Consider the following 18,503-nt stretch of genomic DNA (forward strand, 5'->3'; position numbering starts at 1 on the left):
CCTACTCAGGAATTCAAATGGTGCTGACCTTTAAGTCGTTATGACCTTTAAGTTATTAAAGATGTCGCTATTAAAGATGGCGCGAAATAATTGTAAACACTACAAATTCTATTTTCAGCTCCTGGCAGCAATTATCGCATTGTGCTGAACTTCACAACAATGGAGACAGAGTGCACCTATGATTACCTGTTTGTGTATGATGGAGACTCCTATCAAAGTCCCCTCCTTGCAAGTCTAAGTGGCAAGACCCTACCACAACCAGTCGAGGCAAAGTCTGGCAAGGTGAGTGTAAAATGACTGGTGTTTTTGGTATATGCTCTTGGTCATTTTTACAGCAGGCCCTATGACCTCTGTCTCACTGCAGATCTACAGATCTTTTCTAGATTACAGAATCAGTGATGAATAATCAACAGATGAAGCATTGAATTTGGTGGTCAGTCGTATACAGGGCCATAATGCAAGTTCAGTCCTATATCACTGGAAATCTAGAATTAATTTCAGGTAAACCTATATTTCCTCTTAAAGGAAAATTCCATGCTGAAATAAGCAGCAGATATGTAATGCAATAGTGCTGAGTTAGGGGCAGCTTGGCTAGTTATTGATCCAGGAGCTAGCATGATGGCTGGGATTGAAGACTATATAGTATTAAGCTTTGGAATCTGATTTGCTTAAACTGAGTGTAGAGCTGAGTAAAAAAAAAAAAACAATTGCTATGAAATAATTGTCCTTGAGTATTTTAAGCATTTTGTTAGAAAAGGACATTGACAACAAATCCAGACAGGGTGGTCCAGGTGGTCACTGCATGTGTATTGTATATCTAGTTTTAAGCACAAGTTTACAGTATTCAGTCATCTCAATATGCTGTACAGACATTGTGCACTGGTTCTCTGCAAACTTTGGTTGTTTTATTAGCATGGGTTTCTTATTTTGTACACCGTCTCAGTTGCTAAATGTTTCAGAGGTACCCTTGACCATTAGTCTGGATTTGTAGAGGGAGAAATGTGAATTGGAGAAAATACTTATAGTTTTTATACTCAAAATAACGAAACAAGTCACATAAATAGAGAAGTGATTACTGAAGACAACTTAATAAGTTATACAATTTTCTACTCTTCCTTCAGCGAAGTTAATCTTCTTCTTTCAGATGCTACTCCACCTCTTCAGCGATGCCAACTACAACTTGCAAGGCTTCAATGCCACCTACACATTCTCACTGTGCCCTTGGGACTGTGGAGGTCATGGGCGCTGTGATGCAGTCTCCTCTCGTTGTCAGTGCCATCAGGGTTGGGGAGGGACGGACTGTTCCTTGCCTGTCTGCTCCACAGACTGCACACAACATGGACGTGGGCGTTGTGATGAGGTTCATTTTTGTTGCAAATTTGTAATGGAGGCAGTGATATTTTCCATTTCCAGTTGATTGAAGTTTTGACAAAAGACTTATAATTTATTATATTACATTTTTTTCTTATTTAACAGCAACTGAAAATTAAATACTTTTACACGTGTCCCATGTTGTTGAGCTCCATCTATTATGTTCAATCTCCTAAAGTAGTATTACATTTTCGGACTGTTATCTAGGCTTGATATAAAATAAAAGCATATATTACAGATATATGCTTATTAAAACCATGCATACATTTATTACATTTTATATATTTACATGTTTCAGTTTCCGTTTCATGGATATAAAATGAAAGACTTGTTCCTGAATCTCTTTGTTTTATAACATGTAACATGAGTTTTCTCTGGCTGTGCTCTCAGAGAGGAGACCACTGCTTATGCAGTTCTGACTTTGTGGGGCAGAGCTGTCAGCTGGGTCTGCGTGATAACAGCGGTGTGGGTCAGTGGTGGGATGTGAACAATAGAGATGAGAGTTTTTCTCCACGGACTGCATCAGGTGGTGTGTACCTGTCCTCCACTAGAACCTTCTACATGTTCGGAGGTAAGTAGAAATAAGCAGGGATAAGCAGTTATAATATGCTTATCCATGAGATGGTACTGAAGACATTTTTCTAATATTAGGCTACTGTTATGGAATTTGGAAAACAGATGTCAGTGTATTTTTTTTTTTTTTTTTTGCCAGATATTCTGTCGTAAGCAATAAGAAAATCTTTCAAATGTTAACAATTACTTGTGACAGTGGCTTTATTTATCAGTCATGTGTTATGCACATGGTTAGAGGCTCTAGAGGCTGTTGTGTGTGATAAGCAGTTTCTAAGTTCCTCAAACCAGCGCTCTTGTTACCAAAAGTCAGTCAGAGCTCACACTTTTTCGTCGTTCTGATATTTGCTGTGAACATAAACTGCAGCTCTTGACCTGTATTTGCAGGACTTTCTTTTCCACTGCAATGCTTAAATGATGGAAAAACTGCAAGAATGTGCAGATGTTCCTAATAAAGTGAAGATTTTTGCTCTTGACCATGTGTATACAAAAACCTCTAGTGGTAGAAAAGAGTAATAGCAGGTACACTGACTGCACGGAGTATCTACACTACTCACAAAAAGTTAAGGATATTGGGCTTTCGGGTGAAATTTCAGGATGCACCTAAACTGCACTATAACCTTTCCAGGTGAACTTAATTTGACCTTCTCTACACTTTTGAATGCACATGTCCAACTGTTCAGTGTTTCAGTACTTTTTGCATAACTTGCTGTTCTCTAACAAGGTGCTTAACGGCAAAATTCACAACTGGTGTTTGATCCATGAATCGACCAATAAATGTTCTGGTTCAATTGGAATTGATATTTAAACAGTCCTCTTCATCATGCTGTTCACATTTTGACATCATGAAACCAAGACCACACCTAACAATTGATCAACAGTACCTCGCCATTGTGAGGCTTCAAACAGGATGTTCTCAGAGGGAAGTGGACACTGAGCTTAGAGTCTCACAGAGTGTCATCATTAGGTTGCGACAGAGATACAGAGAGACTGTAAGAGTCAGAGAAAGGCATAGAAGTGGACGTCCTTTGGCCACATCCCACGTTGATGACCGCTTCATTGTGAACAGTGCCCTGCGGAACCGGATGATGAATGCCACTCAACTCCAGGCACATTTGAGGGAGGTGAGAGGCACCCAAGTGTCACGTCAGACCATTCGAAACCGTTTACATCAGCGTGGTCTGCGTGCTAGACGACCTGCAAGGGTACCTGACCACACCACCAGGCACAGGCGTCGGGCCAGGGAGCATTTAGGGACCAGTGGGCCTCAGTGCTGTTCTCTGATGAAAGTCGATTCAAGTTGAGCAGAAATGATGGCCACCAACGATGTTGGAGACGTCAAGGAGAGCGCTATGCATCAGACACTGTTGTGGTGGTGTTACAGTCTGGGCAGGTGTGTCTACTCAATACAGAACTGCCCTACATCTTGTGAATAGTACAGTGACAAGCCAATACTACCTGAATAACATCATTAATCCAGTCATTGTGCCTCTGCATGAAGAACACAGGCCTAATTTCATCTTCATGGATGACAATGCTCCAGCTCATCAAGGTCGCATCATTAGGGAATGGCTGCTGGAGGCTGGGGTACCTCAAATGGAGTGGCCTGCACTTTCTCTGCCTGCACTTTCTCCAGACCGTGTCGCCGTGTAGAGGCTCGTAACCCTGCACCCCAGAACCTCAATAGCCTGAGGGCTGCCCTTCAAGAAGAGTGGAATGCCATGCCTCAGCAGACAATAAGTCGACTCGTGAACAGCATGAGATGTCGTTGTCAAGCTGTAATTGATGGTCAAGGGCACATGACAAATTATTGAGACACTGACATTTTTTGTTGTGGTATACCCACCACTGTTGTTGGCTTTTGTTTCAATAAATTGTTTGAGATGAGGAAATCACCACTGCATGCTTCTACTTAAATGCCCTACTTTCATGATATAATATCACTGTAGCGTGAACTTTTTACATTTTCCATAAATTTCACCCAAAAGCCAAATATCCTTAACTTTTTGTGAGTAGTGTTTACCACAAACTGTATCATAAAAGAGTCACTGCTGATTTTAGTGCACACAAATACAGACAGATGACACAGAGGCAATGTAAAGTAAAATTATATTTAATGAACGTTTAAAGTTCGATTGGGATTATGCCCTGTTTGCAGATTTGTCATATGTGGACGGAATGTGTTTTTAGCACAACTATGGAACTATTTACGGGAAGAATCAGGGACAGTTTGCCAGCTAACATACATTATTGTCGTAATGTATTTATTGCTAATCTACGCAGGGAAATTCTGGAGGTTTTTGACTCTGAGTTTTTCTCACGTTCAGGTTTTGACTTAAACAAAGCATTAGGAGACCTTGTGGAATACAACTTTTCAACCAATCAATGGGAGAAGAAGCTGCACTCATTTGCTCCAGTAAGACCCTTTCTGTTCAATGAGCCTTTTTCAGTTGCATTGATTTTTATACATGTTTATTGATTTACCCATTTTTTTCCCCTTATTCAAGGCCCCAAGGCACTCTCATACAGCAGTGGAATGGCAGGGTGACATGGTCATATATGGTGGTGAGCTTTCTAACCACTCACTGGCTAGTGATGTCTGGTTGTACCGCCCAAAGCAAAATGATTGGCAACAGCTTGGCCAGTCAGATGCTCCAGGTGCTCCCAGGCTGGCAAATCATGCAGCAGCTCTGGTGGACGATGATCTGTATGTTTTTGGGGGTAAGCCTTCAAAACCCGAGAGTAGAATAATATCTGGGAGAGAGCAGAATTATTATTATTTTTTTTAAGAACATACTATACCTTGTAGAAAGAGCAGAGTTTTCTTATTGTTGTATATATTATATATATATATATATATATAATTACCACAAAAGAATTACTTATAGCTTACAAATTATGTGTTATGTACTATGAAAAACTCATGTATTAAAGCTATACAGTAGTTGTATCCATTAGGTTTTTTTTCTCCCTGCAACTCTGTCATTTCTCTTCATCCTGTGTGTTTCTCTGACCTTAGGGCGCACAGAGAAGGACATGTTCTCCTCAACTCTGTATCGCTTTCGACTGGGAGACAGGGTTTGGGAGGAAGTACAGCCTCACGGGGGAAAGCCCCCTGCCACTGCAGGTCACAGCATGGTCTTCCACGCTCCATCCAGGACTCTTCTGGTATATGGAGGACACAGACCTACTACAGCCAGGTACATCAACAGGATGATGTGTACAGCTAATAGCCACAGACAGCTGATCTGACCATTTTCTATTGCTTATCCCAATAACCTGTATAACAACAGCAATATTAAGCCTCACCTGGTCTAGATCAGAAGCAATAGATAGTCAAAAACAGCATAAGATGGAATATTTGTTCTGGAAAGCATTTGGAGTTGCCTAAGATGCCCAAGTGCTGATTTAATGCTGTGCCATTTTCTCCCTTATGTCTAATGTATAGGTTCAGTGTGAGGGTAAACTCCACAGACATTTTCCATGTGGACAAGAGTTTCTGGACTTCCCTTCGCTCACGTTACCCCGCTAACGGACCTCGGGAGAGAGCCTTTCATTCAGCCACCATAATTGGCAATTACATGGTGGTGTATGGTAAGTCTTGGTTTTACATAAAGCTATTCAATGGCAAGTAATATATGTTGGCGTATATGGTGACGGTGGTGTGATTTTTTTCAATGATTTTTGTTCAGTTGAGTATTGTATGTATAGCACTATAACCATAACTATTGCATTGTCACAAAGCAGCTTTAAAGAAATCCAGATGTAGACTTGTAGCTTCCAGATGTAGCAAACCAAAGTCACATGTTAAGTAAATCTTCCTAAATTAACATCAGGAAGAAACCTTGGGAGGAATCAGACATCAGAGTGGTCAATAATTATTCTTCTTTAACTGTTTACTATAAAGACAATCAGCTCTAAGACTGTTGAAAGGATGTTTGTTATGAGCGACTCAGTCGTTTTGATTGCAGATAATGTGTTTGAGTGTACAGAGGTTATCTACTAATTATCTACTAGCAAGGGGGAGAATTCCAAGAAACTGGCTTTGGAAACTATAGTCTTTTGGTCATCTATAGGGGCTCCTAGGGGCTCATTACAATGGCTGAAGCTCCAAACAGAAGTATCAGGACGAATTGGGCTTATCTGGAGGGTGAGAGGAGCCACAGGAGTTGCAGTGCTTCATGAATAGACACCAGCATTACATCAGACAGAAGGAGCCTAACAGATTGTGTGTATGTTTTGTTAACTTGATTAAACACTTTTTCTCTTAAAGGTGGAAATGTGCACATCCATTACCAGGAGGAGAAATGTTACGATGAGGAGATCTTCTTCTACCATCTGGGCTGCCACCAGTGGGTGTCTGGTGGAGAAAGTCTCATACACCGTAAGTGTTTTACATCCGAAATGCCATAAGTGTCAGTTTCTGATCTAGTACTACATTATGTACATTAGGCATGCTGTTGCACCTAGTACTTTAATACCACATTACAATGTAATTGTCACTACAGTGCCAAATAAAGATGGCCGTGGGTAGAATAAATAAAGGATTTTTATGTAGTCTTGGCCTCACTTTAAATTGAAATCTTAAAATAATTTTTTACTGAAGTAAACAGTTTGCCAGTTGCAGTGAAAGTTGTGTTTAGTGAATGAGCTTCTAGAATAGATATTATTTTTATGGTCCTGTATAAATTCCTTGACTGTTGGTGGGCTCAGACTCTTTTGTTTACTCTCCAATAGGAAGCCGATCTGTGAGAGGCCGTTACTCTCATGTTGCTGCTGTGATGGATGGACGCGTGTTGCTCATCGCTGGCGGTTACAGTGGTGTTGCTCTCGGGGACCTTGTGGCATACAAAGTTCCACTTTTTGTCAGCAGTGACCCTGGTGACAGAGTGAGTTGATTTAGGAAATAAGTACTGTGTGTGTAGATGTATATATCCTGTGGTGGCAGTATAATATATAAAATCTTGCATAAACAGCGGATACAGGTCAAGAGCTTTAGTTACAGTTCACATCGAACATCGGAATGGGGGAAAATATGGTTGGAGTATTTCAGAAACTGCTGATTTCCTGAGATTTTCACTCACAACATTCTCTAGAGTTTAGACAGAATCATGCAAACATCCTGCAAGAGGAGGCTGATAAGAGCTATCAGAGGAGAATGACCAGACTGGTCTGAGCTGACAGAAAGTCTTTAATATCTCAAATAAGCTCTCTCTATAACCAGGGAAGCAGAAAAGTATCTCAGAACACACAACACATCAAACCTTGAGGCTGATGAGTTACAATAGCAGACCAGCACATTAGATATCATTTCTGTCAGCCAAGAACAAAAATTGGACACTGTCATGAGCACAAAATTGGACAGTTGAAGACTGGATTTTCTTTGGATTCTTTCCCCTCCAGCAGTTTCTGAAATCACCCCAGCATGGCTGGCACCAACATCCATGCCATCCAGTCAAGGCCACATCTTTTGTGGTTTGAGCAATATAAATATACACACATACATCTGAAACCATGCACAATCTACTCGGTTATGAAAATGAGGATTTCTTGTATATGTTCCTCTGTAACAGGATGGATTATGTGCTGAGGCCCCAGATGAGAGAATGTGTCTAAAAAACCCAGAATGCAGTTGGTGTGAGGGTCGCTGTAGGGAATACCAGCCAACTAACCCGGTAACACATTAAATACCCACATGCTTCTTTTCCTTTACTTTCACTTCTCTTTTGTTCTTTTTCAACAGTTTCTCATTATGTCTTTTTGACTGATGCCAGTATTATATTTGTATGTACCCACAGTGTGGCAGCACTGGCTGTTTAGGTCTGGCTCGATTCCTTTCTGACTGCCAGTCATGTCTAGTATTCAGTGGCGTGCCCAACTCTCTCCCTCGTGCCCCCAGTGATTTTGGATGGTGTGTCCAGAATGATTCCTGTTTACCGGTCTCAGGTATGAACAGGGGAGAACAGAGCAGCATGAGTGAGTGATTACTATACCATGTGCAACCACAGTTTTTAAAGCAAATCAGTATCTCATGACACTCCTAATTTCCTGTGTCTGTGATATACTGGCTTGTTGAAATTTTCTGTGGTTGTAGCTTGGTTCTCGTGACTTTTTTTGTTTATAGCCCACTGTCTCAGCTATGTGTGAGATAGTATTATTATCATACAGTCCTGTGTAACAAAAAATTCTGACCCCTCACAGAGCGTAGTGCATGCCGCGTGGACCAGATCTCGGGGGCGTACGGCTGGTGGGGGGAGCGGACGAGTTTCCTGACTTCCCTCCCCTCCTGTCGCACCGAGAACTATGTCCCAGGACTGCACCTGCTCACCTTTCAGCACCCACGCAACGACTCGCAGCCCGACAAGGTATGTCAGGACTCAAGTGTAACCTCTGACTTCCCCACAGGCAAAGTTGAACAGTCAAACTGGACCCATAACTTAGCACTGTTTAATTATAAATTAAAAACTGCAGTTTTATGCTCTTTTTGCTTCTTCCCGAAGATGAATTTATTTTTCCTTCTATTTTTTTCTGTTTGATTTTTAAATCTCCATCTCTACTTCCATGTCTCCTTTACAGGTCTCTATTCTGAGGAGTGCATCTATAATACTCAACCCTTCCACTGAGATGGACGTTACTCTGCAGTTTCGTGGTTTTATTCACCCTCTTTTAGGGGCTCCACCCCCTGCAACTCCTCCCCAAGAGTCTGTGGCCATGTGGGCAAGGATTCAGAAGTTTCACTTCACAGTGAAGATGGCTGCAGGGCCCAACTCAGTCCACCTGGTAAGAGGACGGTCCAGTCTGCAGCCTGCACTGCTTTTAGCATTTATTCTATACCATTAATATAAACATTTGACATAGTTTGTGCACATGAACTTATTTGTTAAATTAAATACATGCATTACATAAAAAAGTAGATTTGCTAGACTATTATGGAGGCATAAATTTCAAAACTACATAACATTGTTTCAAACTGTTTATACAAACTCTTTTGTGCACACAGACTGATGTTCTTGGGCGCTGGTCAGCTCAGGAAGAAAAGGAGAGCCACTTGTTATCCCGTCCAGACGGTTCCCGTCTGTTTCAGAATCTCACACGGGGGAATCGTTATTTGGTGCAGGCAGAGGGCTACCTGAACAGTTCTGCCTCAGGCCAGACCAGTGAGATGGCCCTTACCTGGAACCGAACTGCCATTCCTGGAGGAAGTGTAAGGGCTTTTTCATAACTCTGGAAATACAGTCTAAGTCAAGTTCTGAATAGATGTGTATGTTATTTAAAGAAATCATGCCTAATAAAATGTTCAGACTGTATACAAGATTGAATTCACATTGGTTGTCAGTAATGTGAGTGTAGTGCTAAAGTATTATCTATCACTAGGGAACCAAAATTCTGCAAGTGCCAAGAAGTGAAGGCTTTAAGCCATTAAAACATTTCTGGCTTTTTTAGTACTTTAAAATGTGGTAGTAAAGCCTCATGAGTGGCAAATCATTTTCATCGTGGCTGTAGTGCTGCAAGTTTAGTTGCCTTGACTCGTGTCCCCTTATCAGTTTTCTTTTATCATTCATCAGGAGATCTCGTTTCTGTTCCTGGAGCCTTATCGTTCAGGCTCGTGTTCAGGTTACTACTCTTGCTTGGCCTGTCTATCCGATCAGTCCTGTGGCTGGTGCCCTACTACAAATGTGTGCATGCTACGCTCCAATATCAGCCTCGAGCGCTGCCTGGAGCCACAGGGAGAAGAGCACCACCTGTTACTCAACCCCCAGCACTGCACACTGTGTGAGGAGTACAGAGACTGCAGGGCTTGCACTCAGGTACAGAAAAGGTGGCATGATGGAGCACACGATGCAAGAATACACTTATGTTTTATCAAAAAAGGTATTTAAAAGTTTGGGAACCTGGCCTGTTCAGCCACAAGAACATTAATGAGGTCAGGCATGTTGGCATTCCAGTGTCCATTTCATCCCAAAGGTGTTCAGTGGGGTAGAGGGTAGAGTGGCATTGGGATGCTGAACGAGTTTTGAACCCCTTAGTTACAGTGACAGGATGTTTTAATGCTACAACATATAAATATATGCTATTGGTGTCTTTTAAACTTTATGGCAGCAGTTTGGGGAAGATATGGGTGTGATGGTCACATGTCCACAAACTTTTGGCTATATAGTGTGTAATGCAGTGCACTGCAGTAAATGATCATTTTTTGTTGTTTCCCAATAGGACCCTTACTGTGAGTGGCAAATCAACTCCAGTAAGAAAGGGGATTACTTATGCAGTCGCCGTGGGAGACTGGAAGGCTCTATTCGGGATCCACTGGAATGTCCTAAAGTCTGTAACCAGTGAGTGTGAATTCATCGCCTGAATTAATTAGAGCTTTGATGCCACTCTTTAGTGAACTATTCAGTAAACTAAGATCACTAGTCTACCTTTATTATTAGTTATTGTTCAAGTTTCAAGTCCCAAAAACTGGACTGTAAAAGTATTTATTTTTCATAGATAGAGAAGAAAGAGGGGAGCAGTAAAATTAACAAATGAGCTCATTAGACATCATCTCCCAAAATTTTAAATTGTGACTATAGATTAGTTAATTTATCACTAACGACTAATTATCAGGAACAAAGATGGATTATCTAAATAAAGCAAAAGGGACAGTGTTGATAGTCTGTATTATGTGAAACAAAAAAGAAGTCTGCATGAAAGAAATTTTTGTCAGCCGAACTGAGAAATACTGAGAATTTTTTTTTCCTGCTCCCTGTTCATGGCAGATCATTCCTATAATACATTGCGGACCATTTTACTACTATTACCATTTCAAGTTCCAAATAAACTTTGATCTATTTTTTCGTCATCGCTCTTATTTCTCGTCTGTAATAGGAGGACAACATGTGGGGAGTGTCTGTCCAACTCTAGCCAGTGTGCATGGTGCGAGTCCGCTCAGACCTGCTTTTACTTTGCTGCTTATCTCACAAAGTTCCCCTATGGGGAGTGCAGAGACTGGTATGACAGGTAAGCTGAGGCATTCATACATCATTTATGAGATATGCGTTTAGTAATTGATTTTTGAATATTTTCATGTTAAGGTTAATTTGCTTATGGATATTGGGATATTGGATATTGGGATCGATGAAATGGGAGAAAATAAACACTGGATACATGCACAGCTTTAAATTAGATATTTCTATATAATCATGTAGTGAGGTATTTTGTGTGAGCTCTGTGCTCAATGTACTTAGGTGGTTTTAAAGTTATGTCCAACATATACTCTTAAGCTAGGAGTATTCAGGTATAACAGGAAACAAATCTGCCGTGGAAAGAAGGTCGATTCACCAAGTCGATGGAAGAGGAGAGAGAAATGTAGCTCTGAGTAATGTGTAGTTTTTCTTTGTGAATTCTGCATGACACACTTTAAAGCTGTTGAAATACGCTAATCAGGCATAACCTTATGACCACCGGCCAAAACAGCCCTGCTCCGTCAAGGCATGGACTCTACTAGATCCCTCAAGTTGTACTGTGGTGTCTGGCACCAACATGTTAGCAGCAGATCCTTTAAGTCCTGTAAAGTTGCAAGGTGACTCGGAACACCCCACAAGAGCTGCAGTTTTGGAGATGCTCTGATCCAGTCGTCTAGCCATCACAATTTGGTCCTTGTCAAACTCGCTCAAATGCTTGCACTTGCCCATTTTTCCTGCTTCTATCACATCAACTTTGTGGACGAAATGTTCACTTGCTGCCTAATATATCCCACCCACTAACAGGTGTCATTATGAGGAGATAATCAGTGTTATTCACTTCACCTCTCCCTGCTCATAATATTATGCCGGATCGGTGTACGTGGTGTATATTCCTTTTAAAAGAAAAAAGCTGTTGAATATAAATAAAACCCTAGTTTTCATGTGAATGAAACAGCAGCTAGTTTATGAATTGTGAGGGACAGAGTCTCAGTCCCACTGCACACTCAAGACTAGTATGCTTTAACCTGAGCAAAACAGCTACCCAAGTTAGTTAGCGAGTCTGTAGGTGTTGTTTTTACAAAAAAAAAAAAACAAGTGAACAATTCCACCAAGTGTGGTGAGAAACAATATATTTTGGTTTTGTAATGTAAGATGTTATATATGTTGTAAAAACAGTGACAGATCTTTTGTTTCTACTTATAGTGTGCACTCAGTTCCTCAGTGTAAGCAGTGCTCTGCTTCAACCACATGTGCCGAATGCCTGCAGACCTTTCAGTGTGGCTGGTGTGGGGATTACAACAACCCTACCTTTGGCAGGTAAAGCACATTTTCATTAACCGCAAATATCTCTTGTTGCCCTTTATAAGGGTTTAAAATCTGAAACAGCAGACATCGGTCGGATTTAGAATGGTTTATGAGAGTTGGCTTATGGAAAAGTGCACTATTATTAAACTGTATCATCCTTCCAACATGTACAAAAATGAAAATGATCCATCTCTTTCATGGTTAAAACATTGAGGGACACTGGTGTTGTGATAGTTTGGGTGTTAGCTAATAGCTAATCATAATGTATCCATTTTTGTCTACCTTTTTCTGTTTGTTTTATTTCCCTTAAATGCTGTTTTCTGGCAGGTGTCTAAAAGGAGACTGGGGAGGAATTATTGACTCATCCGTGACTAACTGCACTGTTGCTGTTGCTGAAGTGAAGGCCTCAAGGTAAAGCTACAACCTGTCTCTGTTTTCCTGCCCGGCTTTGTAATAATCCGTCACGCTGATGTCACGGGGGGAATTGCTAGATACAGTGGCTTCTAATGGAAGAATAACTGTTGTAACATAAGTGCTAAGTGTCAGGTTATACTGTTAAAGCCTAAGAACATTTCTTTCCATTTCCAGCCACGATCAATATCATATTAATGAGAAATTCAGTGTTGAGTTGCAGAATGCAGTGTGCTGCAGTTGTGCTGAGTTACAGGAAGGCACTCGCTTGTCTGCTTGGTAATCTACGCAATGATCTGTCGTCATCAGTTTGAGCAGAGTGGACAGATGAGGAGATGAGATAGCTGAACCGACTTAAAGGCATTATCAGCTCCGCCGTATTGCTCTCTTTAGGTTGAGATGAAACAAGGGCTAGATTCGATTGGCACCACTGTTATCTGGTACTCGAATGGCATTGTGCGGCAATTGTCAGGCAAAGTGAAAATTGACAGACTTTTCAGTGAAAGTAGTTTAACCTAAAAAGGCATCTCGCAATTGTATTAGAAAATCTTGGATGCCAATGAAGATTAGATGTTTGCGTTATTGTCAGATGTTTTTCGAATATAATGTTAATGCAGTGCTGCAGTGACCTGCCCCTTCAGTTATCATGTAGAGTTCACATACATGGGAGAAGGGGTATTGTTAAAGTGTAATTGCTTGTGGAGTCAATAGTGCACAGTGATTAATAATTCAATTCAGTTTTATTTGTGTAGCTCTTGTAACAATGGATTTGTCAGAAAGCAGATTTAAAGGTTACAGCATAGTGCACAATAGTATAAGGATAATCACAAAGAACACTAAGCCACATAAATAAATTCGTAAGTTGTGCGTTAGTATATAAGTCAATCAATTCTTCTTTAAAAAATAGCCGCAAAACATCCTTACCATCTTTTCACCGTTAGCCCCGAGCCACGCACCCTTTCCCCACCAAGGCCGATGGAGCTGGAGTTAGAGATGGATCTGCTGGAGGGGGTGGAAGTTGATGGAGAGGCTGTGTGGTCCTATGCATCATGCCCTGATGTGGAGGAATGCAGGCTGGGCCTTCATACATGCCATCCCTCAGCCACCTGTGTGAACACACCCACCTCGTACGAGTGCCACTGTGAGAGGGGTTTCACCGGAGATGGAGAGCATTACTGCAATCAGACGTGAGTTGTTATCACGACGATGAGCACCATTCCTCAAGCCAGTTAACTTAAAAAAAAAAAAAAAAAAAAAAACCTTGGGAATAACAGTCATCTAGTCCTTCTACATGCAGTGCATACCAGTTCATATTCAGTAACAGAAGCACAATGCTAAATGTAACACAGGTACTCATTTAAAAATATATCCTTTCTTTATAAGTTTTTAGAATTAAAATGAGTAAAAGTCATTGTATCAGCAAGTAGTTCAGACCAGGGGATTTAGAACTGTACTGTAGTTACAGCATTGTGATATATCACATCACTATAAAGAGCATTAAGGTTAAACGTTACTGGCCAGAATCCCATAAAAAACTTATTTTTATTAGACTAAAATGAATTATCCCAGTGCACCGGTTGCTATTGCTTCCACTTACATTGATTTTACTTTGCCTTTTGCCACTCTGGAGGAATTAAAATGTCTTTTCGAACCTTTCAGCCCTTGAGCAAGACTGCTCAGTTGCATAAACGAGATAAATATAAGTCGCTCTGGATAAGGGCATCTGCCAAATGCCATAAATGTGAATGGGGTTTGTATCCCAGATGTGTTCGTGTCTCAGTGTAAAGCCCTTCTGAGATATTTGTTTCTCCATGTCTTCATGGCTATGTTTGGTTGCCTTCTCGTTTCTTAGATGTTATAATGAATGTCGTGAGGGCAAATGTAGTGGCAGTCCACGGTTTGAGTGCGAGTGCTCTTTGGGTTGGACTTCGGACCCGGCCACTCTGGTGCTGAGCGGTGTGGAGTGTGACGTCGATTGTGGCTGTAACTTCCACAGCACCTGCATCACGGCACCAGGAATCTGCGACCAATGCCAGGGTGAATACTTCCTCTGTTCTGTTCTCAGCCTTCTTATGGCATGTGCAGATATTTGTGTACCTTAGTTGAGCATCTTTTTTTTTGTTGTTTGACAGATTGGACGACAGGACCACACTGTGAGCACTGTCGGCCTGGTAGCTTCGGTTCAGCAGTAGCTGGTGGTGGAGGCTGTGTGCCGTGTGAGTGCAATGGACATGGCGATCCACTGCAGGGATTCTGTCACAATCAAACGGGACAGTGCTACTGTACACATCATACCCATGGAGAGCACTGCGAGCTGTGCTTGCCTGGCTACTACGGAGACCCCCGGTTAGACACCATTATAGTTTTATGACGGTCAATATATGAGGATTTGTACAGAACAAATAAAAAGCTAACAGCTGCAGTAAGATTAGAGTAATAGGCAGTCTTTCCTGCACAGTAAATTAAATACAAATAAATTTAAAGGCATGTTTAAAATGTCAATTTTTTTTTCAGGAACAATGGCACATGTTTCCGACAGTGTCAAGGACGCTCTGTTGCCCTTTCCTCATTGTCTTCCTCACTGCCCCTCTCATCCTCTCTTGGTTGGCATGGATCAGCAGGAGGCCAGGATGGTCTCTCACACTGCTTGTGGGTTCTCTCTGTCTCTCCGGATCTGGCACCATGCATGCCAGGCCAGATGTGCCCACCTGTGGCATTGACCCTGCATAAAGACTCTTATACACAATGCACAGTAAGAGCAATATCCTGTATCAGAGCAACACGTGAATTAAATGCTGCATCACAATAGATATAGCACTGCATCTGGTATTGACATTATGGGTTCAAAATGCCTTTTTTTTTTTTTTTTTTTTTTAATTATGCAGAACTCGTATGTGTATGTATTCGATGGCCTGCCACGTTTTCTTAACAACGGTGTGATGCACTCTGATCAAAACCTGATTGGAGTTTTTTGTGGCACAACTCGTAATCAACCAATCACAGTAGAAGCCACATCTGGTAATAGATTTTGCTACATTTTCATACGTTAAGTTTAAGTTTAACATACTTTAAGTTGCATGGAAGTTCTGTTTTTGTCTTGGAAGATCCTAATTATAATTCCCACAAAAATATTATTATATCTATATCGTTTCAGGTGTGATCTCTGTCTACTTTGAGGCAAATGTGTCTTCAGCTCAACCTCAGGGTTTTAACGCCTCCTTCTGGGTGCGGCGTTGCAGTGAGGGAGGATCTGACGGGGGTCTTGATGGCTCCTCGGAATGTCTGGGCTTTGCACAGTGCCGTGACGGGATCTGCCAGTGTCCCAGTGGTTATGGAGGGCCACTTTGTGATTGGCCCATCTGCCCCGGGGACTGTGGCACTCGAGAGGGCCGAGGCATCTGCAACACGGTGAGGTTGAATTGCCTTGTTTTACAGTAGATAAACAACTACTGCTACTTTTCTGTGATAATGTTTGCACTGTTACCATGATACATAGTGTAACAACCTAACATTTCACTGAAGTAGAAATCTAACTAATACCTTAAAGGAGCAATCCTGTGTCAGGCCATTGCAAATCATTTTTGGTGACCATATCTTAACTCCTGCTCTGTTATGTTGTTGCAGACTCTAGGAGTGTGTGTGTGCACGCTCGGCTGGGCTGGATCTGACTGCTCCTCCGTTGCAGATGCAAACAGCCTGGTGTGGGAGAATCTGCTGGACACACAACTCACAGTGGTGAGACATTTCATTCAAACCCTTTCTATGAAGAGATGGAGTGAACCCTGATATATTCCCTCAGTTTATCTGTGACTTCAACATAAGTGCAATGCCATATTCATGATGAACTTTAGCTAAACACAGATAATGTGCCTTTGCATACTGTGTTGCTTACTGGGTCAAACAAAAGGCTAACAAACACTAAAACTGTGATTTCATTCATTTGGTCAGTAATTTGTTTTTACAGTAAGTTGATGTTTGTCCATTTTTTTTCTCCTCCATGCGCACAGAATCCATCTTACAGGTTTCTCCAGAGGATGGGGCACTCACTAGTTTCAGGCCCGCATGGCACACTCTGGTTATATGGTGGCCTCTCTCTATCAGAGGGAATTCTGGGAAATGTTTACAGGTATAAACAATTTATATGTGACAGAATGGATGGCGATATGAGATATATATATATATATATATATAAAGCATCACACAAGGTGTGATGTAGGGAAATAATCAGCAGGATGGTCTGATGTGGCCTGTTGTGAAGTTACTATTATTCTATGTTCATTTTGAATATTCTCCAAACACATCAAAGAATGGAGAATTTAGTAACGCTGTTGCGTAACACTGATTAGTCATTGGTTTATCCACTGTTTGCATGTATATATTGTAACCTGATGTGTGGACTGGCTTAGGTATTTTGTGCAAGAACGCCGCTGGACTCAGATGCTTACCAGTTCAGCGGAGGAAGGATCTAGCCCCTTAGCTCGCTACCATCATGCCTCTGTTGTGGTAGCCATTCATGACCATACGTCTAGTACTCCGACAGAAAGTCACCACTTAATGCTTGTGGTGGGTGGCGTAGCACCAAACAGTGTTTTGAACGATACATGGAGCCTCAATCTTAGCAGCCTGATGTGGACAGAGTACAAGGTATGGAACGCTAGATATATTTTAAATGGTTTTTCATCATTTAACAAAAATAACTCTGTTTTGAAACGATAACTACTTTTATTTTCAGAGTTCAGTGCTGCCTCCTGTGGCTGGTCACACTCTGACAGTGCGCAGAGTCTCCTCTGTTCTACTGATTGGAGGATACTCTCAAGAGAATGGTTTCAATCACCACTTACTTGAGTTTAATCCACAGTCTGGGAACTGGACTGTATTGCCACATACTGGTACACCACCTACAGGTAAAATTTGGACACTGAATTAAAAGCTGGAATAGATTTTCTCTTGAATCTTAAAGTTTTAATTCAGAGTATTTTCTTCTGCCACAGGTCTTTATGGACATTCTGCAGTCTATCATGAGCCGACGGATGCTGTGTATGTGTTTGGCGGTTACCGTTTCCATGTAGAGGCTGTAGAGCCTTCTGGAGAACTCTATACCCTTTACTACCCCAATCTCACCTGGTCTTTATTGGTCCCCTCTCGGGGAAACAAGGTGATTGAACAAGTCCAAAGAAATATACCCTTTTTCCCCCATTAGCAGTGTTTGAGAATAAGGTCATCCTCAGCCTGATCGATATGCTTTTGTTCCAAACAGCCTTTGTCGCATTTCTTCCATGCGGCAGCCCTACTGAAAGACACCATGGTGATTATTGGAGGGCGGACAGGAGCAGAAGATTATAGCAACAGTGTATACCTCTATCAGATCAATTGCAACACATGGATACAGCCAGGTATCCCTATCACAAACATCATTACATACACATCTACTTTTTCACAAATATTTACTTAGGAAACAAGCAAGTCACTTGCTGAAGCTCCATTGCTTTTGAAGTGCACTGATACATTGACGCTAATACACAGATGCTCTTTTCTTACTGCAGTATCTTCAGTCGGTGAACCCGTTAATCACTCCATATCCTTGGCCATGGCGAGTTCAGGGAATCGCCTGTTCATATCAGGTGGATTTAACGGGGTAATGCTGGGGCGTTTGATCACCCTCTCTGTGCCATCGGACCCCTGTGTTCTTTTGCCTACACCCGAGGCCTGTAACAACAGCACAGGCAGCTGTGTGTGGTGCAGGGGTACCTGCACCTCCTCAGACACCGCGGAGAGGTACACTTTAAGAATTACAGAAGTTGAAATCTTTGAATAGATACTGGTTTATTTTTAAAGCCCCACTGGGACTCAGAGCCTTTAATCTATATTCCAGTGTTAATGTTTTCTTTTGTTATTTAACTTCTC

General features: G+C 41.5%; 1 protein-coding gene across 2 annotated transcripts in view; it reads left to right on the forward strand.

Annotated features, from left to right (window-relative positions):
- Positions 1 to 18,503, forward strand: part of megf8 (multiple EGF-like-domains 8) — a 34,248-nt gene that overhangs the window by 3,627 nt on the left and 12,118 nt on the right. The window contains exons 3-34 of one of the 2 annotated variants that reach the window (XM_058375965.1): positions 119 to 282; positions 1,145 to 1,360; positions 1,762 to 1,942; positions 4,269 to 4,357; positions 4,449 to 4,662; positions 4,961 to 5,141; positions 5,390 to 5,535; positions 6,215 to 6,325; positions 6,679 to 6,830; positions 7,515 to 7,616; positions 7,740 to 7,917; positions 8,143 to 8,306; positions 8,518 to 8,721; positions 8,942 to 9,145; positions 9,507 to 9,749; positions 10,153 to 10,271; positions 10,807 to 10,938; positions 12,087 to 12,200; positions 12,516 to 12,599; positions 13,541 to 13,786; positions 14,452 to 14,636; positions 14,732 to 14,945; positions 15,114 to 15,351; positions 15,485 to 15,617; positions 15,754 to 16,007; positions 16,224 to 16,334; positions 16,607 to 16,725; positions 17,006 to 17,243; positions 17,332 to 17,503; positions 17,591 to 17,754; positions 17,857 to 17,992; positions 18,143 to 18,374. In XM_058375965.1, the coding sequence (XP_058231948.1) occupies positions 119 to 282; positions 1,145 to 1,360; positions 1,762 to 1,942; positions 4,269 to 4,357; positions 4,449 to 4,662; positions 4,961 to 5,141; positions 5,390 to 5,535; positions 6,215 to 6,325; positions 6,679 to 6,830; positions 7,515 to 7,616; positions 7,740 to 7,917; positions 8,143 to 8,306; positions 8,518 to 8,721; positions 8,942 to 9,145; positions 9,507 to 9,749; positions 10,153 to 10,271; positions 10,807 to 10,938; positions 12,087 to 12,200; positions 12,516 to 12,599; positions 13,541 to 13,786; positions 14,452 to 14,636; positions 14,732 to 14,945; positions 15,114 to 15,351; positions 15,485 to 15,617; positions 15,754 to 16,007; positions 16,224 to 16,334; positions 16,607 to 16,725; positions 17,006 to 17,243; positions 17,332 to 17,503; positions 17,591 to 17,754; positions 17,857 to 17,992; positions 18,143 to 18,374 (5,440 nt within the window). The remainder of the gene's footprint in view (positions 1 to 118; positions 283 to 1,144; positions 1,361 to 1,761; positions 1,943 to 4,268; positions 4,358 to 4,448; positions 4,663 to 4,960; positions 5,142 to 5,389; positions 5,536 to 6,214; positions 6,326 to 6,678; positions 6,831 to 7,514; positions 7,617 to 7,739; positions 7,918 to 8,142; positions 8,307 to 8,517; positions 8,722 to 8,941; positions 9,146 to 9,506; positions 9,750 to 10,152; positions 10,272 to 10,806; positions 10,939 to 12,086; positions 12,201 to 12,515; positions 12,600 to 13,540; positions 13,787 to 14,451; positions 14,637 to 14,731; positions 14,946 to 15,113; positions 15,352 to 15,484; positions 15,618 to 15,753; positions 16,008 to 16,223; positions 16,335 to 16,606; positions 16,726 to 17,005; positions 17,244 to 17,331; positions 17,504 to 17,590; positions 17,755 to 17,856; positions 17,993 to 18,142; positions 18,375 to 18,503) is intronic. The other variant, XM_058375966.1, reaches the window with a different exon arrangement.

This window comes from Hemibagrus wyckioides, linkage group LG23, assembly GCF_019097595.1.
Source record: "Hemibagrus wyckioides isolate EC202008001 linkage group LG23, SWU_Hwy_1.0, whole genome shotgun sequence".
Lineage (NCBI taxonomy): Eukaryota > Metazoa > Chordata > Actinopteri > Siluriformes > Bagridae > Hemibagrus > Hemibagrus wyckioides.